The sequence below is a fragment of the Orbicella faveolata genome, unplaced genomic scaffold, assembly GCF_042242905.1.
Source record: "Orbicella faveolata isolate gen_17 unplaced genomic scaffold, um_ofav_v1 contig_47, whole genome shotgun sequence".
Taxonomy (NCBI): Eukaryota; Metazoa; Cnidaria; class Anthozoa; order Scleractinia; family Merulinidae; genus Orbicella; species Orbicella faveolata.
Window position 1 is genome coordinate 18,194,485 of NW_028301577.1, and position 22,801 is coordinate 18,217,285.

Sequence of the window (22,801 nt, forward strand, 5' to 3'; positions counted from 1 at the left end):
TACATGTAATGTGACAGTTAGATTTCCCCACAAATGCCACGAAGAAATAGAATCCCATTTGAACACAGCGAAAGGATAACGAGGGCCTAAATGTGGACAATGGTATCGTTTCATGCAAACATATTTGCCACGATGCCTCAAAAGTGAGGCAATTGAGGGATAAATTGTTCAGCAAATTTGATATTCCCTCTTCCAAAAATAAATATTATTATGGCTGTAATGTTTCTCTCCCCGCGCTTACGATTGTCACCTTCATGGATATGGTTGTATAATAATGCAATTGATTGTGAGTGCTCGTGCAAATTGTGTTATTGAAAATCTTTTGTTGAAAAAGGATTGTCCAAAAGTGTAAATGATTCTCGTTTCGTGACAACGAATTTTATTTCGACAAAAATGAAAATACATTTACAGCCAATGAATGTCAAAGGAAGATATTGTTTATCTTTTGATGATTTTGAATGTTAAGAGTGCCTGCCTGTAAAAATCAAACAAATTCTTAATTTCGCGGCAAGGGTCGAAAATTTGATTTCGCTCATATTTTCATGGTAGACAGGAGTACCCGTCGGATCCGCTCCGCAAAATATCCGCTCTGCAGACTAAAGTTGAGCTGGCTGGGAATCTTAGCAATAAACAGAATCTTGCTGAGAATTTAGCTTATCGAGAGCTAGCTAGCTGGAAATTTTTTTTTGGTGTTCAAATAGCTTACATTGTGGTTTTACAAATCAGTTCTGGCTGGAAATTACATTCCGGATGCAATCACTGACTGAAGTGTATCACTTGACACTCTCTGACTGCTTGACCTTTTGTTTGAAAACATGCTTACAATATAATGTTAGTTGTTTATTAAAGTTTTATTTACCAGCAAACAATAGAAGTCTGTTCTGCTGTCATTTATAGCGTGAAATTAGATCGCTTTCTTTTCCCTTGACGCTCCTTTTTCCCACGTTCAGTTGTATGTTTTTAAACCACCGTTGATCCGGTCGCGGAAAATCATCGTCTGTTCTGCTTTCATGTTCTACCGTGATACAACTGGTTATCTAGTAATGGCGTTTCTTCGTTCGTGCAGTCTTTTCACATTTTTGACTGGGGCCCGGTGAGACTCCGGCAACCTCGTAATATTTTGGAACTAAAACACAGTTCCCGTATAATTTTGTGTCCAACGGTCGGTCTCAAGCGCGGTCAGATTTTGCCGACCAGTTGTTTGAGGGTTTGGCTGCCAGAGAACTCTGAGGACTCCACTGATAAATTCAAAGGTTCAGGTAAGAACTACTTTGGAGTTGAACTAGTTGAATCAGCCTATGTATTTAATATTGATAATATTAAGCAATGTGTGCGGGAAAAGCCGGCGCAGTTTTTCAAACTGTATTCGCCACTGTATTGTATTTCAAACCCAACGGAAAGTGCAGCTTCAGTGAAGACAGTGAAAGCAAGAAAAGGCCTAATATGTCTCAGAACTTGGAAGGGTTTTGGAAATTGTGAGTCCATTCATCCACAGTGATCCTACTTCCAAGTGTAATTTCAATTCTGTAATTTTAACGACCAGTAAAATCCGATCCCGGTGCTGCAGTCGACGATGACCGCTTTTTAACGCGTCGAACGTTAAACACGAGCTATTGAAACACATTTGCCGCGTCTTGGACAAACTGACGAGATATTGAAATGATCATTTTTTCCCGGTGTAAGAAAGTATTGTTTCCATCGCTTTCTTTACTGAAGTCCGATCATGTTCTTTGTATAACTGAAGGCTGGTTACCTATTGCTGCCTTTTGGTATCGCCGAAAATTTGCCCTGAAAGAGCTGTTGACCAGCACACCTGATTGATCTAGTTCCATGCTAATTGTACTGTACTTTGGCATTTAAAAGTAGGCAATCATATCATTCCAGATTTCGTTCTTTCGGTGCCGATAGCGCCAGGACAATAATGTGTAATTTAATTTCTTATGCTTTCCCATTTGTTAACGCGCGTGTTTTTCGCACATTCAGTTTCTGTCAGAGAACAAGTTATTTTGCATGCCTGCGTTGCTACCGGAATTGGAGACATTTCGCCTTATTGTCCCTCTTTTTATGACGGCACAGACAGTGATTTTGTGGTGGAACAATTATCGCGCGGTTCAGTTCATGTAGCTTAATGGCAAAGCGCGAAACATGGCACACGAAAAAAAGGGGAGGGATGTGGCACCAGTTCACACCATTCACTGAATTCACGCTTCTGGGTTATAGTTTGATGACGAAATGAGCGGTAAAAAATTATTCCACAATTATTGCTTTCTTAAACAGTTAAATCCTTGCTTCTTTGACTTGCCCCAGGGAATGTAATTTTCAGCAATTTAACATCAGTTAAAATCTAAGACATTTCATTGAATACTCTCATGAATGAGCTATTTTTGTGAACATAGTTCTTGATCTAGATCTTACATTGAGGGGCCCGATAGTATCACCAGCTTTGTATATTATTATGTGTCCGTGGCTGTATGCGTATTTGGATGCATTAATGTGTGTGTGTGGACGCGGGGAGGACGCCGGTATAAGAGGGATTGTGCAGTATGTTACATTTTCTAAAACATATCATTTTTCAGGTGTAAAATTAATTGCGTGAACTATAAGAAGCACAGCTGAAGATGCTACAAACGTTACCTGATGTCATGGACTGGTACCCAAGAAAAGATGAGCAAATTTGTTGATGAAACCACGAGATTAAGTTTGTGATCTTTTATGCTGATCGTCCAGTGTATATTTATGACATTAGATTGATCTGATTGATACATTTTGTTAACGAGTCTCTAGACGTAATGATGCTGTTAATAGCAATACTTCAGTTACGGTGAACGGCCTATAACATCCCAACAATGCCGGGGTCTTTGCTGCGAAACTTTGCACTTAACTGTGTGAAACTTTTACGGTGAACGGCCTTTAACATCCCTTCAATGGGTATTTATGAAATTTTTACGGTAAACTACCTCTAGGAATATGAGTGTCTTTAGTTGTTTAGCTTTCAAGTTAATTAATTTTGTGAAAGTTGTGTTGACAGTGCTTTGCAGTCTTGGGCAAGGCATGAAGCAGTGACATGGACTGAGATGGATCACCAACATTCAAGGTATGTATTATCAAGATTTTTTTTTATTCATTTTATGATAAAGATTCTAATGTGGTTTATACACTTTTATCTCGCAATTTCAGAGTGGGAAGCTCAGAGAAGACAGTGGTCCAAAGAAGAAGAAAAAGATGTTTTTCAATACTTTTGAGGTAAACATGGTGTTACTAATCAATACTAAACCAGCTCCCTTTAGTTGTTTTAGGGAGCTAGCATAGCCCTTTATTTTTCAAAAAAATCATTAGAAATAATTTTAAACTACTAAATCGGGGTAAACATATAAAGTGTGCTGCTGTTGTTGAAATTACAATCATTATTGGGCTAGCAATGTAGAAGTAAGGCCGATGTGTATTAGTAAAGGACTTCAATATTATTTTTTTTGTTCATTTCCCTTACAGCATTATATAAAAGTAATTTTGCAACAAACGTTTCTTTGGTGAAAGCAAGTTTAATCTGAATGTCTACAAGGATTAGAGGGGTCTTATTTTAAACATTAGCGTGAATCATTTTAGATGTCAGAACGTAAAGTGCCAAACTGTCACACGTATGCTGAACCTGGAAGGCATCTGAAGTATCGGAAAACAACGTGCTGGGAGACACCTTGCCCGACCACTTAAGACGTAAATGGTAAGTTGCATTGTTTTTAAGGGATAAGATAATCAAAGTGTAGATTTTGCTTATAGCGGCAAAAATAACCACATATTGCTAATTTATCTCTAATAATAGTCAACAGACAATAGGCTGTTCAATAAAGGTCCTAAACAGTGCGTTTGTTTTTAATCTAGGTCAAAACGCTGGCCAGAACATTTTTTTTCGCCTATAATTGCCTTGCTGGCATTTCAAATGTTACTCTTTACTGCTGGCTGGCTACTTGGCTAATTGCCATTTTTCTAGCTCGGTATTCAAAATTTTCATTATGTCTGGCTGGGAGTTTTATGAAATAAAGTCGATCTTGCTAGCAGTGAAGAGCGGATATTTTTTTCCCAGGAAAGTTAATTATTAATGGTAATTGACGTGGGAGCACAGAATCAGTGCTTGGGAAGTCACATCTTAAATTTCCAGTTAAAGTGTCGTTGGGTACTCCTGGGTAGATAGGCTAGGGCATGACAAAAACTACTGGACAGTTTTTTGGCAAAATATCCTTTTATTTCAAAGAAATATGCAAATTACCAAATTCCGTTGAAATCGTCATTTGACGCACCATTTTATTACACAAGTTTGAGAGCCTCGCATGCAAAACCACATCATTCTTCCGTCTTTAAAACACTCAAATATTTTTGTGCAATGTTTAAATATGTACTGGGTTGATTTTAGGGAATGTTGCGTTGTCTTTTTGGGTGCAAAATAATTAAATTTCGAAGACATGTATTTCATTCACTTAAAAGTACTTCGTGAATATAATTAATTTTCACCATGTGCGAAACCTTCAAATGGATCAAGCTTCTGATGTTTGAATCGCAGAAGGATGGTCTACAGACTCCTGTAAAAATTTCTTTGGGCAAATGATTGTGAACGACGCGAGAGCTTTTCAAAGTACGTCAAAAATGCAAATATGTGACCATCCGTCGTCAAATTTCAATTTACGGGTTAGACGTATATTTTAGCATGCGCCACACGACTTGACCTATAATAAGTTGAAATAGACACATGCACAGAGCTGATAATTTCGAAATGTTCTAACCTTATTTGTTGGTAAAGGCAGGTCCAAAGCCGATTTGACGTGTTTCTAGTCGATCTCTCACCATTCGTCGCACATAAAGCAGAAGTTTGCTATTGTTTACACAAGGTTAACGTCCGATGTACATCGCCTACTGTCAACCTACTATTGGTCGAATACTATGAATCTGTGACCATCTTTCTGCGCTTATGAACATCACTGCATCTAAGTCTAAAACGGCTAAGTCATTTGGAGAACGCACTAACTAATGGAATTGTTAGGCGTTGTATCACAGTAAACTAATGCATTGTAAATCACAGGCGGCCCAAGCTCACAATGCGAGGAGTTTTTTTTTTTTAATCTTTATGGGAACGTTCAGCGCGCGAAACGTGACACGGTTACCGGCGACATCTACTATTACATGGCCCTATTACATAACGACTGAGTTTGGTTACGCGAAACGTGACCTTCGCCTTGCAGTATGTGGTGGTGTTGTGTTACAACGGTTTGAATTTATAAAGGTTTGTATGGGGAAAAACGGTAATCGACATTATAGCTGAAATTTTGGTATTTTTGCAATAAAAATGACTCACCTCAATGCCTTGTTGTCTTTTCTATTGTCATCTCGCTTCTCAGCTCGATCCGAAGCCTTTTAAGCAAGTTGTCGCTTTTTGGTTTTCCTAAACACTCTTTCCTCTCAAGTGAATTGCTTAAAGGACAATTTTTTTTAGATTTTTATCTGAACATAATTAATAAACACCACTTGGCTTTGAATTGAATTTTCTACAGTCATCAGTATCACGATCCTTCAGAATATGTCATTTTTCTGTCAGTGGTATTATTTTCCTATAGATGTGATTTGTGGCTGTACCTGATCACTTTAATATATTTATTAATTAATGAAATGTTGTGCTTATTTAGTGTTGGAGTTAAAAGAAAATATTACTGGCATCATTTTCGGCATATGTCTAACTTACAGAAAAAAAGGACTTAAAACTAACAGCTTTGGGTTACATTGACATGCAATTGGCAGACACTATAGAAAATAGTACAAGTACACTAATTGCAAGACGATAATTATTACTAAAAAACAATAGAAAGCTTTGTTGAGGCACGCTGCCTGGAGTACAGTATAATTATAAATTTTAATATTCAGCATCTGTACTATAATTGTTATTAATAGTGACTAACCTGTAATTTAAGGGTTCTTATTAATCCAAAAGAGATCATGAGTCCAGACTGTCATTACGGTCAATTGCCAGTAGCCTAGCAGCGGCAAAGTAATGCACTCACTCATTCACATTGCATAAGTGAACTTTTGTCTCATTGAGTGGATCACTCCCTTAATGGGGTTCTTCAAGTCAACTGATTGTTGATTGGCCCGAGCAAAAGCTCTAATTTCTCTATTTAATGAATTGCTTTAAAACAGCCAACCTATTAGAATGGTCAGATTTTTGTCACCCATCGATTGCCAAATTAATGTGGTTCCTCTAGGAGGGGGTGAATAGGTTTGCGGATCGACAGATTTGGCCTTCAAAAGCGAATGGATTGCGGAATTTCGCAATAAATTGAGTGGATTCGCAAATTTCTAAAATACGGCGGATCGTGGATCAGCTGTGAGTTTCAGTGCAGATTCCGGACTATACATCTCTTGAAGTTCAGATCATGGATCCTCAACAAAGTTTTGGTCATAGATCTTTGGTCGGTAAGTTCAAGTTTCATCGACTTTATTTCTTTTTTCGGACGAAACTCAGTTATTTAAACTTGGGTTTGACCTTGTTATTGGAATTGTGTGATCCTTATCCAGTATGTTGAATCCTTTACAACTTTTGAAAACTTGACAATGGCATCCACATTAATTTTAGCAGTTTATGTAGCGATGAACTTTTACACTTCTGTTTCTTTCTCGCGCAAAACCAAGTGGCAAATCTGTTACTCAGATCAGTTATCCATTGTCTTAAGATTAGGAATTGAATTATCGTCCCATAATTTCCAAAATACTGCGATGTCCTCCGGTCTAGTTCAGACCAAAAGGCTCAAACACCATGGCCTTTGGTGTCGCATATACTTGTACGCACATACCCCAAAAGGGGGAGGGAAAAGTTGCAGTGAATCTACGCCACAGAAAGTTTTCAAAAAATGCGATTTCGTATTTGAACGAAAATGTTGGCGGATCAGCGGAAATGGCGAAAAAAAAAGCACGGATTGGCAGATTTATGTACCCCAATTTACCCCCCTCCTCCAGAATCCATTTTAGCCTTCAGCTCTGAGTGCATGTATTGTTAATAATTTACTTTCTCAAACTCATTAATAATTCATCAAGTTTAAACAAAGGAAATCATGACCTTGATGGTGTCTGGATATCTGATCTTAATTGGCAACAATTTTTATGATTTTGTTTCTCCATTTTCTCCTTAGTTTTAGTTTTGATTGAGAAGATATATCAAACACTCAAGACGGTGTTTGACCACATTTCCAAACACCTGAAAGTTTGTGAAAAATACTCCGCTATACGTTGTATTTTCAACTTTTTCTCTGTGTTCCAAAATGTGGTCAAACATGGTCTTTTTCTTGTTTGATACATAACTACAAAATCCCTTCAATTAAACTATTGATTAGTTGTACCTGGTATGTTCTGTGTCTTAGTCCTGGTATGAGAAAAATCTTGACTCTTGTGACACATATTCTCTTCTCCGACGTTAACAAAGTCATCAAAAGCTTACTACCGTAAATTACTAATGGCATGATGGTGTCAGATTCACAGACTGTGATACGGTTATCATGGGAGATGTCACGTATGGTGCATGCTGTGTTGATGACTTCTCCGCTAGGGCACTAACATGTGACCTCATGGTCCATTATGGTCATAGTTGCTTGGGTGAGGCCTATAGTTGTAGCTGTTCTAATTTATTTGCGTTATTCACCAGGAGTGGCCTAGAAAATCTTGGGTCCCTGAAAGTTTTGATTTAATCTTGAGATCTTGGAAGGGGTGGAAAATAATACCTAGGAAATCTTGGGTCTCTAAAACTTTTGATTTGATCTCAAAATTTTGGAAGTATTTATTATTAGTCATGAAGATTTTTTTAATTCTGTGTTTAGTTCATATCACAGTCTAAAATCGCTTGAGCACTCTCAGATTTTTAAACAAGGGTCTTGGTGTCTCAGTTAGTCTACTCAGATTTTTCCATTCATCACCCTACATGGCAATGACTGGTATGATGATGTAATATGAATTGTATCAACTAACAAGCAGCAAATTCAAGCAGACATCTACCATGGAAGGGATGACTCTGGTCTTTTGCTTCAATACATGTACAAATCGATGATGGAATTAGTAGTGAGTTACAAAGTTATTCTTACAAAGTCTTGGTATGGGTTTGTTGGATAGTATACACAAAATTTAACATTTCTTTTCTGTTAGTGATTAAAAGTTGACATAAATATATAGCAATTTTTCCTGGGCAATTCTGTGCAAGGGGGAAAGGTGCTATGAGATTGACCCTATATGAAGCACCAACCCGTGAGACAAGGCCAGACCACAACACTGAGAACTTCGTGCCCTACTCTTTGCGATAAGTGTGTGGGTTCTTTAACGTCCCCTGCTATTATAAACCATGTAACACTGAAGATGCAGGAAATGGAGCCTTTGATTTATAGTCGTTATCCGACAATACTAGTTAGAACACACAGGTACATGTATGTAGTACCCTTAGTGCTCCTACTAGGGATATAGGACAAGGCTAAAGCTAGCATTAGATAAAAATATAGTAACTAGTAGACATGATGATAGATGCGAATGCAGCTATAACACTACTGGAAAAACACCTGAAAAAATTTTCAGGCTTTGAACAGGATTCAAACCCACGACCTTCTCGATACTGGTGCAATGCTCTCCCAACTAAGCTATCAAAGCCACATGAGAGCGGTTGTGTGTTGGTTGGCCCTTTATGTTCATTGGACGTAATACTTGGCTCAAGTATGTAAATTCCATAGTAATAGTTGTCCAACAATAGCAATTAAATGTAGACATGATGATAGATATGATTGCAGCCATAACACTACTGGAAAAAGATCTGAAAAAATTTGAAAAAATTGACCTGTTAAAAATACTGATTACTCTCTTCACAGTTCCAATTGACTCTACAAAAGGAATCAAGATGTTATATGTACTTGTGGACATCAAACTGGACGCCAGCCATTTTAATTTGTAGACACAGTCAGGTACAACTTTGAAGCTGGGACATCATTGGCGATAGTGAGCACGATACAATTTGTGGCAACTCTTCAGGTATGTCAACTGTTAGATTTGATTGTATGAATCGGTTGTTTAACATTTTAGAAAATTGGTGGCCATGAATTCCCTTCTGGCATTTTGGAATAAAAATCAATAAAAATATCTATACCCTACCCATGAAGGGTTATTGAGTTTGAAGCCCCCACCCTCCCCTCCCAGCCCCTTACTCAGGAGATCACTGTCCTTTTGGCCTCCCTCTTCCAATCTCCTGTTAATGGTACTTGTGTGGATATTTTCTAGAGCCACGCATTCAGCACCTTTTAAATTCCATTTTCCCATTTGAGTGCAAAACTACATGCTCCTTCATACAGAATTTAAGTTATGCTTAACTAGGTATAATCTTCCTTTTGTGTTCATCATGCAGGCCGTGTATGAAGATTTGTGTAAAGACTACAAGGTGGAGATTCCACAGTGTAAGCCCTTGTCCCCTGGAGAGATTCTTGACTGTAGAGCTCCTAGAATAAAACACAAAGATGCTTCCATGTAAGATAGTGAGGCTCAGAATCTTCATATTTCTGGCTTGAAATTCAAAGGGCTGTGCAAGTTACACTGTAAGCCTTATTAGCATTTATTAACTGAAATACAAATTTTATAGTACAGTTTACAGCTGTACAGTCAAACTCATATCCACTCATTTGCCTAGAATAAGCAACATTCCAAGATTGTCTCAAGTGACTTGCAGGGGTTTCACTTAACGATTTCAGCAGGAAGGCTATTTTATCTGAACTCCTTTATAAAAAAACTTTCCTCTAGATGGTCAAACCAGTTAGAATAGGCAAAATCGTCCTCATAGCCAGTCGATTTTCCCGATCTCTGGCCCTTAATGAAACCCCTGCCCTGTACTCCTAAAGGTGTTTTGCATTCTTCAATGTAATTACACGTAGCAATGATTGTGAGACTCCCCAAATTTCCTTCAAATGCAGTTCTTTACATTTTGTAGTAGTTTTAACATTTATTGCAGATTAAGAATTTTAAGAAAACGACAAAACGTTTGAGTTTATAAAACATGTTTCGACAGAAACTTCTGTCATCCTCAGCTGACCCAAGTGCATGTTCCATTTCCTTGCACCACACTGATGAACGTTTTATGCATGACCCGAGAAACGTTGCCAATTGCTGTCAGTGCTACAAATAGACATACCAAGCAAGTCACGTTCAACCTGTTAAAAATGTGTTAAAAAAAGAAAAAAAGAACTGTACAATGTTCAAACCATCACTCTAGAAGCAATAATTATTTATCTCCCATGATAGTGAGACAGCTCTCTGGTTTTCCAGTTAGGACAACGTACATTACACTGACATTACTTGCCAAAAAGTTTAATTTGGAGCAAGGCAAGTGTCCGAAAACTTTCAAGCGTCTGAAATATTAACAGTACAATGTAAAACTTTGAAGTAGTTCCAAAGTGCCAAGTTTCCTTTATGCCGGGATTTATGGAGTGAACTCTAGTTGAGACACGACTTGACATACGCAACGGCTTGATAGAATTTGTTTTATTTTCTTGTTGGTTTATCTGTAAAACCTTGACAGTGCAGTAAAAGTAACATCTTTGATGTTGTTTCAGTCTAATTCGTGTTTTGTATGGCTATCCGTAAATTTACGGTAGCTATGTTTCAGCAAAGTGTCCTAAATTTTTGTCTGAAATTTGTCCGAAATGCGATAAAAAGTGTATGGAAATAAAACGTCCAACACGTTTTGCAAGTAATGTAGATAATACATTTTCCCAAGCTTTGTAAACTGCTAATTTCTATTTTCTGTGGCCTGCTGACCCAGATTTTAGATTATTGAAGCCATTGACCAGTATTCTTCATTGTTTTAGTGATCTTGGAGATGGAAGGTTTCATCTGGAAGCTGTAATGATTGCTAACCCGTCTATACCAGCGTACAGGTACGAAACTTAAAAAGAATCAAGGGGTAGTGTCATGCCACATCTGATTGCTCCAGATGGCAGTTCTTAAAAAAAAAAAAAAAGAATTCAAGATAAATTATTCTAACTCATATCTTCAAGTTAAAAGTATAAGAGGCAGAATTTCTTCAATTTGCCATTTCCACATCCCCCATAATACGCCTTGTTTGCCCCCCAAAATTCTCCATAACCTTTGTTTCCCGTTTCTCCTGGGTATTACAGTCATCCCAAGAGAAACTGAAGACAATGCTTATGCAAAATTTTTGGGGGGCAAACTAGGTGTATTATGGGGGATGTGGAAATGGCGAATAAACAAATGAACAAAAATGACTCTTAAAATAGTCAGTAGCTTAGCAGTGTGTGGTTGTTAACAAAGTGATGGCCGCTCCTTTGCGTTTTCGAAGTGTCTGTGAAGAGGATTTAGATAAATTTTTGAACGACTAATATATATTTATACTAAAACAGATTATTCGCTCTCGATTTCTATGCAAGATGGAAATCCCGAGCTCATAATGTAATTGTTAAGTATAGACGTGTACTGTTCAATCGCTAGGGAAGTCTGGCCTGTAATTACTGTATATTGCAAAGAATTGGTTGGGAGGGAGGGGGGATGGGGAGGGGAAGGGGAAGGGGAAGGGTGAGGTGGGAGGGGGGGTTGCGGGACTAGCATCCTATCAAGTAACAATAACAATACTCCTGCAATGGTCTATCCATGCTACAGACTGAAAAAGGAATGACGAAGAGCCCAAGGCTTGTTTGGCTTGTCAACAGAACGTTTTGTTATTTACAGGGTTGCCAGAGGTTAGGAAATGGCCAGGGAAAAATAAAATTCTTCAAGGTCAGGGAAAAATCTGGGAATTTTATTCTGAGTCAGGAAAAAATTGACATTTTGAAGAAAAGTCAGGGGAAATTGAAATATCTTAACACGGCTGATTTAATACCATTAAAGGCTGGAAGGAACATTTGGTATCACTGTGATCTCAATGATATTTTTCCTAAAAGAAGGAAATTTTTTTTTTTCCTAAAAGAAAGAAATTTGTTGAAAACTCATCCGTCTTAATGAACGAGTAGAAATTAGGGCGGCTCTACGTTCATGCTAGAAGCCGCTACTATATCTGACATTTTGTGTTTTGTTGATCAGGGAAATTTTAATACTTTTATCAGGGAAAAGTCAGGGAATTTTGAAAAGTGACGTTTGTGGGAAGCATGCATTCATCATTGCATGATAATATTTATTCCCGTTTCACAGGTACTGTTGCAGCCGCATTTAATTGTTATTTTTTCCGTTTGTGCGTGCATTCTTTCGTGATCATCGCATTCTTTTCGTGTATCTCGCTTTCACGTTATCGATGTTCTGTTAGGTTTTTTCGCTTAATTTTGCTTTGTTTCAGTCCCCTTTTGTATGCGTCTTTCTAGTTTATTTGTGCATTTTCTTCGCGACGCTACCGTCATCTCGTCTCGTTTACCTCCCTGTCGTTGTCCTTTTTTTTTTACGTGTACCTTAGCTTCCTAGTCATACAACGTTTGTAAGTATCGTCTACCTTCGGCTCGTTATTTCTGTTTCTTTTATTGTATTCGTCTATAACTTGTAATTTATTTTGTTTGTAGCAACCGCTCCCTTTTCATCGCTTCTGTTCGCACTCGTTAAATTGTACATTTCGTCTTAACGGTTAAAGGCCAAGTAGCGTGTTGGACGTTGACTACAATATTCGTTGAAACGTTATGGATCCAATCGAAAGCACTGGAAGCCAACAGGAACAAATCGGATTGGAAAGCGACAGTTTAGAATCTGCGGGCGCGGCCCTCGCAACCGGTGTAACAAGGTGAAGGCAGCGCACCGAGAAAGGAAAGGCCTATATCGCTCATCTTCGATGGACAGACTGTCAAACTGTCGATAAAAGAATCCAACGGCAAATTAAGGAAATTGTTTCTTCTGCGAGTATCGAAGAAAACGTGCACGTCATGGAAAAGAATCTGACTGCATTTCGTGTTACCGTGGAAGAATTAACGAGATGCGTCGCTGTATTGTTGGACGACCTCGAGGGTGAAGGTGACCAGCTAACCGTAGCTAACGATTGGTATGCCGAAAAGAGTAAGCAAATAAGCGATTTTATTGAAAAAACCATTCGTTGGATTTCGTCTGCGAAAGAGGTCCTCGAGCAGAATTTGGAGGTTAGATCTCAAGCCAGTTCAAGACGTACGCGAGCATCGCATCGCTCTCACGCAACATCGAGATCCTTAATCATCTCCAGCAGAGCGAAAGAAAAGGCGAAAGCGGCCGAATTAATGGCAAAAGTGGCTATGTTGGAACAAAGGCAAGAGCTAGAGAAAAGGGCCGAGAGGTTACGTTTAGAAGAACAATTAGCAGTCGCCCAAGTTCGTGAACGTGTGTTCGCAGAAATCGAGAATGGCGTCAAGGAAGATTTAAGCCACCAGCCGGAAATGCCTTCAGAAGCCTCTCGTGTACCAGGAATTTCTCTCTCTGGGCCGTCTTTTCTGCCTGTGTCCAGTATTTACACCGTTCCAAGCGCAACGTCGAACACTGTAACGAACGTGAACTTTACTGCGGGTTTCCATGATGACGCTCCTATTACACAAACACCTCCTAAGCCGACGCGATATCCTACGAAGTTAAACCCTCTCGCACCTGAGTTTCTCGTCGCCGACACGCAGCCAAATACGCAGTTTCGTGACGTTCTTCAGAAACAAAACAGATTAACTGAACTGTTGGCGGAACAACAACAACAGAGTTTACTTCCGTCACTCACGCTGACTAAATTTACTGGCGATCCTTTGGAATATTCCACATTTACTAGAAGCTTTGAATCCCAAGTGGAAGCTAGAGTGAGCGCTAACGATGTTCGTTTGCAATACTTGGAGCAATACTTACAAGGAGAACCGAAGGAGCTCATCAAAGGATGTCTTCACTTGGATAGAAACAGCGGCTACATAGAAGCTAAGAAACTCCTAAAGGAGAAGTACGGGGATCCTTACAAGATATCGAACGCGTACATTAAGAAGATTAACGAGTGGCCTCACATACGGTCAGGAGATGAACTGGCATTAGACCGACTTTCCATCTTTCTTGGTCAGTGCCGGAGCGCGATGTCGACCCTAACCTTTCTATCCATCCTCAACCACCCACACAACTTACAAAGTACGGTGTCAAAGCTTCCTTTTCCGCTCCAAGACCGATGGAGGCGAGAAGCCAATAAAAGTAGACTTGCTAGAGGAACGATCCCCACGTTTGATGATTTCGTGACCTTCGTAAACACCGAAGCAGGGATTGCAACAGATCCAATCTTTTCGTGAGAAGCCCTCCGTCGCCTGGATGGCTCATCGGATCGCCCTGATCGCTCCAACAAAGGCAAAGGTTCCGGGGAGCCTAAAACTTTCGGGGACCGTGCTCGCGCCCCGCATCACGTCTCCAATCACGCAACAGATGTAACCGCTGACCAAACGATTGCTTCACGTAACCCTACCATCATTTGTAAGCTTTGCAACAAGGGGCACGACTTAGACGATTGCCAAGCCTACTTGAAGAGATCTTTACCAGATAGGAAGGAGTTCCTCAAAGAAAAGGAGCTCTGTTTCGCATGTTACGATCCTGGCCACAGATCTAACGGGTGCGCCCAGAGGAGAACTTGTAAGAAGTGTTCACGTCGTCATCCCACGGGACTTCATGATGACAACTTCCGCATCAATCAAGTAGCCTCCAAGCAGCAGATCCCCCCGCCTCCGCAGCGTAAGGATCATGTTGCGAATGCTCACACTGAAATGGCCCAAGCAACGTGTAATGCCACTGGCGCTGAGAAATCTGTCTGCGCTGTACCCATCGTTCCTGTCAGGTTGAGATCTGAGAAAGTGAAGTCCTCACTTACGCCATGCTTGATACTTGCAGCACCGGTTCCTTTGTTCTAGAAGATATCGCATCCAGTTTGGGTGTAAACGGCACCGATACACAGCTGATGGTGAAGACCGTCAACGGCACCAAATTACACGACGCCAAGGTTTTGAACGGATTGGTCGTTTCAGATTTAAAGGGTGACAATACCGTGCAATTACCGAAGATCTTCGCCAAAAAGGACCTTTCTACCTGCGATAACATCCCTACGCCTGAACTTGCTCATCGATGGAAACATCTTAAAGGCATAGAAGCAGATCTGCCACTACAGTTACCTAATGCCAAGATCGGTCTTCTGATTGGCTCTAATTGTCCGAAAGCTCTTGAGCCAATGGATGTATTAGCAAGCGAAGATGGTGGTCCATTTGCAATTAAAACGTTTGCTGGATGGGCAATAGTTGGGCCCTTATACATGTGCTATGCAGAGCATCCTACTGTAAATTGCCATAGAGTTGCTGCAATGGAAGTCTGTTCTGGTAGACACCTCGATCACCACTTCATGGTAGAGAACAAAGTCAGAGAAATCGTTACTCCACAAGTGCTGAACAAGATGTTTGAGCTAGACTTCAGCGAGCGAACTGATGATAAGGAACAAGGATACTCACAAGAGGACAAGAAGTTTCTCAAGATAGTTACCCAGGGTATTCGGCATACAGAAGATAGTCATTACGAGATTCCCCTTCCATTCCGCCGTGACGATGTACGCTTTCCTGAGAACAAGGAGCAGGTCCTTCAAAGAGCACACTGGTTAAGAAAGAAGTTTATCAATAATGAGACATTTTACAAGGACTATGTCAATTTCACGAACAGTATTATTGCCAAGGGATTTGCTAGGAAGGTGCCGTCAGATCGTCTATTTGCTAAGACAGGCCAACTTTGGTACATACCCCACCATGGCGTCTACCACGCTAAGAAGCCCAACAAGATCAGGGTCGTATTCGACTGTAGTGCCAGGTTCGGAGGAACATCGCTAAACGACCAATTGTTGCAGGGGCCTGACCTGACGAATCGACTCGTGGGTGTTCTGACAAGATTCCGCCAAGGACCGGTCGCCTTCATGAGTGATATTGATGCCATGTTCCATCAAGTCCGGGTACCAGAAGGCCAGCGAGACTTGTTGCGCTTCCTATGGTGGCCTGATGGAGATTTAACGCAGAATCTTGAGGAGTATCAGATGAACGTCCATTTATTTGGTGCGGTTTCCTCGCCGAGTTGTTCAAACTTCGCGCTACGAAAAGCAGCTGATGACGCCGAGGAGGCCGTTGGTCCAGAAACCGCTAACGTGTTGAGGAAGAATTTCTATGTTGACGACTGCCTTCGCCCAGAAGATACGGAGGAGTCCGCTATTCAAAGAATACGTGGTGTTCGCCATGCCTGTGCACATGGAGGTTTCAATCTGGCCAAGTTCGTTAGCAACCGTAGACCCGTACTAGAAAGTGTCCCAGACGAAGCTCGTGCCCAAGACGTGAGAGCATTAGAGCTGGGCAGTGGTGAACTTCCGTTTGAGAGGGCTCTCGGCGTACAGTGGGCAATCGAGTCGGATACGTTTGGTTTCAGAATCGTCCTTAAAGACCAGCCGCTAACCCGAAGAGGAATATTGTCTACGATATCTTCCGTTTACGACCCTCTGGGAATAGCAGCACCCTTTCTGTTGGTCGGAAAGTCAATACTGCAGGATCTGTGTCGCACCAAGTTAAGCTGGGATGAAGACATTGGCGAAGAGTACCGTGTACGTTGGGAGAATTGGAGAAGCCAGTTGCCTGCCCTGGAACGTTTCTCTATGGAGCGATGTTTCAAACCTGCAAACTTTGGTACAGTCGTCTCCAGACAAATCCACAACTTCTCTGATGCTAGCTCAACGGGTTACGGTCAAGTGACATACCTCAGAATCAAGAATGAGAAAGGAGACATCCATTGTGCGTTCCTTATGGGGAAAGCCCGCGTAGTTCCCGTCAAGACCATGACGATTCCACGCCTCGAGCTTACGGCGGCCACAGTTTCAGTTAGAGTGGGAGAGATGATTGCTAGAGAGTTAGACGAACCTGCCGAGAGTAAGACTTATTGGACAGACAGTACAACTGTTTTGAAGTACATCCGAAATGACAAGAAGCGTTTCCACGTGTTTGTGGCGAATCGCGTGCAAACAATAAGAAATGCAACAAATCCTAACCAGTGGAGGTACGTTGGGACCGACATTAATCCGGCTGATGACTCTCACGTGGTTTGAAAGGCCATGAGTTATCCAAACAGCATCGTTGGATTACAGGTCCAAATTTCCTATGGCTACCCGAGAGCGAATGGCCTCAACTTCCTGGTGACTTGGACGACGTTTCCTACAATGATCCTGAGGTTAAGAAGGTTCTTGTGAACAGCATGGATGTTGAAGAGAACGCAGACCTTTTGAAGAGGCTCACACGCTTTTCCGAGTGGCACCGTATGAAAAAATCCATTGCCTGGATACTCCGTCTAAAACCTAACTCCGATGAGAGGGCATTGCTTCCCAAGGATGGAGCTGACAAAGTGAGACGTACAGCAAACGTGAAACGCAAGCCCTTAAGAGTAGAAGAATTAGACAGAGCGGAGAAGACCATTCTGAAATTGGTACAAAGCGGTACATTTCCCAAAGAAATAGAAGCTCTGCAGAAAGTTCGACGAGTAGATTGTGAGAGTGACCGCCAATTTGCAAAGGCAATAAAGTCCGAAATCAAGAAATCTAGCACGTTGTATCGCCTTGATCCTTTCCTGGACCAGGACGGACTCATACGTGTTGGCGGAAGACTAAGCAAGTCAGAAGAGTTTTCAGAAGGCTTTAAGCATCCTGTGATCCTCCCGAAGAAGAGTTTCATCGTGGACCTCATAATTCGCGACGCCCATACGAAGGTCGCCCATGCTGGTAGGGGCATTACGCTGAGCGAACTAAGAAGTCAATATTGGATACTTAACGCCAATTCTGTTGTGAGACATTTCATCTCCAAGTGCGTGGTTTGTCGTCGTCTTCGTGGAACGACAGGTGAACAAAAGATGGCTGACCTTCCTAAGGAGCGAATAACACCCTCCCATCCCTTCACATATAGTGGCGTTCATTACTTTGGTCCCTTCTACATCAAACAAGGACGGAGAGATGTTGAACGCTATGGAGTACTATTTACCTGCCTAGCTAGCCGAGTGGTGCACATTGAAACGGCCGACTCATTGGAAACGGATTCCTTCATTAACGCCCTTCGACGATTCATAGCAAGGAGAGGGTCAGTACGTGAGATCAGATCAGACCAAGGCACCAACATCGTAGGAGCAGAGAGAGAACTAAAGAAAGCTTTAGACGAGCTGGACCACAGCGCAATCCAAAGGAATCTTTGCAGAGACTTCAATGCTGACTGGATTATCCAATGGAAACAGAATCCTCCGGCAGCGTCCCACATGGGTGGCGTTTGGGAGCGCCAGATACGATCTGTCAGATCAGTTTTGTCTGCATTGATGCGAGAACACGGCCACACCCTCGACGATGAGTCCTTTAGAACCCTGTTAACCGAGGTAGAATGCATCATCAACAGTCGCCCGCTCACTGTCCCGTCAAGCGATCCCGAGGATCTGGATCCACTCACACCAAATCACATACTGACTATGAAGTCAAGGGTTGTCATGCCTCCGCCAGGAAACTTTCAGAAAGTTGACTTGTACCTCCGCAAAAGATGGAAACGTGTGCAGTATCTTTCCAATGTCTTTTGGTCGAGATGGAGAAAAGAGTACGTCCAAAATCTACAAAAGAGAGTAAAATGGAACCGCCCCCGAAGAAACTTCGAAAAGGGAGACCTGGTACTGATCGTAGATGATCGAGCCTCAAGATACGACTGGAGCATGGCCCGATGTTGTCGACGTACACCCGGATTCAAATGGACAGGTCAGATCGGTCAGAGTTACCACGGCAACAACAACCCTAGATCGCCCAATCGACAAACTCGTGCTGATACTGGAGAATGAAGAATAAAGACCAGGGTAAATCCCAGCCAGAGAAGCCATAAGGAGTAGAGAACTGTGTTATGAACTTTAACGTTAAAAACTGAGAACTTAAGAGTTTTAGTAAACTCTTAGAGGAGCCAGATGTTGCAGCCGCATTTAATTGTTATTTTTTCCGTTTGTGCGTGCATTCTTTCGTGATCATCGCATTCTTTTCGTTTATCTCGCTTTCACGTTATCGATGTTCTGTTAGGTTTTTTCGCTTAATTTTGCTTTGTTTCAGTCCCCTTTTGTATGCGTCTTTCTAGTTTATTTGTGCATTTTCTTCGCGACGCTACCGTCATCTCGTCTCGTTTACTTCCCTGTCGTTGTCCTTTTTTTTTTACGTGTACCTTAGCTTCCTAGTCATACAACGTTTGTAAGTATCGTCTACCTTCGGCTCGTTATTTCTGTTTCTTTTATTGTATTCGTCTATAACTTGTAATTTATTTTGTTTGTAGCAACCGCTCCCTTTTCATCGCTTCTGTTCGCACTCGTTAAATTGTACATTTCGTCTTAACGGTTAAAGGCCAAGTAGCGTGTTGGACGTTGACTACAATAGGTACGATCCATACAGTAAAGTATTTTCCAGGGAATATTACGATATTGAAGCCATGTTTAAAGCTAGAAAAGAAGCCATAAGTACCGCATCAAAGGCCAGGAAATTTGGACTTATTCTCAGCACATTAGGGAGACAAGGGAGTCCAAAGGTGTTAGAGGTACAATAGCGACCAGCAGTTCCTTTATTTCGGCGGCATATCAGGCGAGTATTTTCGAGCCCTGGTTCGTATTTTGGCGACACGCAGTCGAGCCAAAATACTCATGGCGAGACCAAACGAGCCTGAGCGTGCCGAAAAGGTACGATTAGTTATTACCGTACCCAAATTTTCGGTCAAGGGAGCATGATATCGTAGCCGTATCAGGTCAGTGACTTGATATTGCAGGATATCAGGACAGTAGACACGGCTTGTTATTGGGTAATTGCGAATTTGGGTACGGTAAAAAATTAAATTGCATCGTAGTCTAGTAGCTACAACCTCTGGGCGTATTGCTCTCCTACTTCAACTGAACTAAAGTATTTTTAACAGAAAATGTGCGGTTTTGTTTCTAGAAAAGTACGTATTTCAAATGAACGCGCGTATGTTTAATTCGTATTGGATGGGGAAATCTTCAGAAATAAAGCACATTAAGGGGAATGAAATGGCAATGTTTCTCCGTAAAGGAATTTAATGTGAAACTAAATGGCAAAAAGGAAGTGCTTTTTGTGATAAAAACAGAGACAGGGTCAGAGCGCTTGTTGTGGAGGTATTAAGGAGCCTACAAGAATGAAGATTAACTCCTTGACTTTTTAACGTTTGAAACCCTCAAAAAGAGATTGCATTTTTAACTAAATTCTTTATTATACGATTGTCATTTTCAGAATTTGGAACGGAGGTTTATCAAGGCAGGACTTGAGTATGTGATTGTGTTGATGTCTGAAATTTTCCCGGATAAACTTCGTTTGTTCGAAGATGTTGATGCGTAAGTTTCTTTTAGTGTTGAATTGTCGAATTATTTCTCTACATAGAGGACAGTTGTTATTGATTCTTGCACTAGCCACAGTCGTAACAGAGATGAAGGTAATAGAGGACTATTTTTTTCAGTCAGGAACACAATTGTAGTTTTCGGCGAATCTTCGTCGAGGTAGCCGAAGATTTTCCGATTCTTGTTTTCCATTTGGACAATAGCGCGAGTACTCGAACGATTTTACGTCGACTTAACGTCATAAGGTGAAGTTCGTAACTAGGTAACACTTTGATGCAAACCCCGTCGGGAGTACTCAAGGGAACACAAGACAGAGAGGTGCTAATGTGTGTTTTGAGCCAGACAGCGAAACACTTCATTCGCCTATTCCTTCAGTTACAGTGCAGGTGCATTAGGCAAAGGTAGTTTTTCTGTTACTCTGTCCCACCCCTACTATTTCCTAAATTACACAGCTCCTTCCCTGTGAAGTTACTTCTTTGCCGCTTAAATGTTTGTCGGTAGAATAGCTTTTCACAGAGCTGTTGCGCAATCATTTCGTATCCATTTATCAAAATTTCCTCGTGTTTATCACATTTTTTGTTCAGTTCACACTCTTACGGTTTCCTGACTCTTTGTTGAAACCAACCCGACCAAACTGTAGAACCGAACAGTGCAACCTGTTCTACTCATGAAAATAGTTATGGCTACTTAGCAGCTCAGGCACGGTATCCAGGTTATTTTGGCTATGTACAAAATTACCTTTAAATTGAAGAAAAACTGAAAAAAGTAGTTTACTAAGATAGAAAAACACCAAAGAGATAATAATAAACCATAAAGGAACAAGGATGGTTAAGGATAGAGACGATTAACACGGATTCCAAACGACGAACTTTTCAGGATGTGCAAACCGTGACGTAGCTCCTTAAGATAATCAAGCCATCGTTACTTAATGGAACTAATCTTCCATCTTATCATTTTAACAGATGGGTACAGGTGGCATGTCCACGACTGTCCATCGATTAGGGTTACGCTTTTCCTAAACCTCTCCTGTCACCTTACGAGGTAAATCAACCGTTTGTTTTTTTAATTACTTTGCTCTCCGATTTTATAAGTTCAACTTACGATTAACGTCTCGTTACCAGCAATTACATTTTCGTAGCCCATTACTCACTGCCACTATGGGCACAGCTTGACAGTGAGACCCAAGTAGGTGACTGGACGAGCAGTCGCCATCTTGGATTGCAGTTCATGTCTTAAACTTGTTTCTGAGGCACGCGTGACAGAAGGTGACGTGATGTTAATAGATTTTATTATTGATTTTTCTTACTGACCAATCCAAATTTAAGTAGTAGGAAAAATTGTTATGTCGGCCGCTTGGGAAGATGACGACACTGGCGATCTTAGTGGTTGACTGACATTGGTTCTTGTTCGCAGTCTGTTTCCATCAACAACTAGACAATTTACCTAGATCAAAGCTCACCTTGTGGTACGCATTGTGCTGCTACGAACTAACGAAGGCTCAATGTTGACTTAACTAATCTGATTGGAATTTCACAAGTTGACGGTTTGAGTGTTTCGATGGAAAAAAATTGGGAAAATCAGGCAGAGAATTCCCGCTTTTCAGGCGGTGAAAGTGAAAATAAATTCTGCAGAGAATGAAAATACATTGTGGAAATGCATTGTACGTGTACTCGCAAATTCTCAGAAGGAAATCTCTAGCAATCTGTATTAAGGAGTACCCGCTCTGACTAAGAGTTTTATGTCGACCCAACAGGCGTCAGTTGTACTTGAAGAGATTGAATGGCAACGGGATTATCCAATGGATTTCTACGCAAATGTCAGCTTGGGTCCGTGGACCGTGAATAATGAAAATAACAGACAGGTGTCTATAAGTAGGAGGAGAAAGAACTTACACACTGAAAAACTATCCTCAGAAAATATACACTCAAACATGCATAACAAAGATGGCTGTGGCGGACAAAGCACCGAATGTTGTGGAAAATGCCATCAAGAGAACCTACATAAGTTGAACAAGGTTGGCGTGAGTTAACAAGAACGCACGCAGAATGATTCAAACGACAGAAGACAGCATTCCAAATAGCAGAGATCTAACTCGCGTCCAAGTTGCGACATAAAAGGGCTGTTGAAATATTTAAACGAAATAATATCTCGTCCGTAATTCTACAATTATACAAGCTGCTACCAGCGTATTGTAAAATATACCGTGAAAAAAGAGTCAAAATGGCAATGGCTAAACGAACGTTCACCCACAGCAATTTCCCAGGAACTGCAAATGAAAAATAAAATGTATGCAATCGTAACTGTAGCAGATTCATACTTATTATAATCATATGGTAGAGCGAGGTTGAAAACGAAACCACCTCTTGGGCTTTGATTAAGTGCAAACAAATATGCGACAGCTCAAATTCAGACTTCTTTTCTTCTTACGGGCGTA

At 41.0% G+C, this 22,801-nt stretch overlaps 1 protein-coding gene and 1 pseudogene across 1 annotated transcript; both read left to right on the top strand.

Annotated features, from left to right (window-relative positions):
- The first annotated feature begins 779 nt into the window (after positions 1 to 779).
- LOC110041646 (2-(3-amino-3-carboxypropyl)histidine synthase subunit 1-like) lies at positions 780 to 22,667 on the top strand. Its single transcript, XM_089280285.1, is given in 13 exon segments — positions 780 to 1,259; positions 2,577 to 3,094; positions 3,178 to 3,243; positions 3,490 to 3,718; positions 7,505 to 7,626; positions 8,877 to 8,947; positions 8,950 to 9,036; positions 9,407 to 9,525; positions 10,860 to 10,928; positions 19,406 to 19,562; positions 20,264 to 20,364; positions 21,330 to 21,408; positions 22,121 to 22,667. Coding segments are annotated over 8 exon segments (741 nt in total). The 5' UTR covers positions 780 to 1,259; positions 2,577 to 3,094; positions 3,178 to 3,243; positions 3,490 to 3,718; positions 7,505 to 7,529; the 3' UTR covers positions 21,370 to 21,408; positions 22,121 to 22,667.
- LOC110063042 (uncharacterized) lies at positions 12,158 to 17,077 on the top strand (annotated as a pseudogene).
- Positions 22,668 to 22,801: the final 134 nt, after the last annotated feature.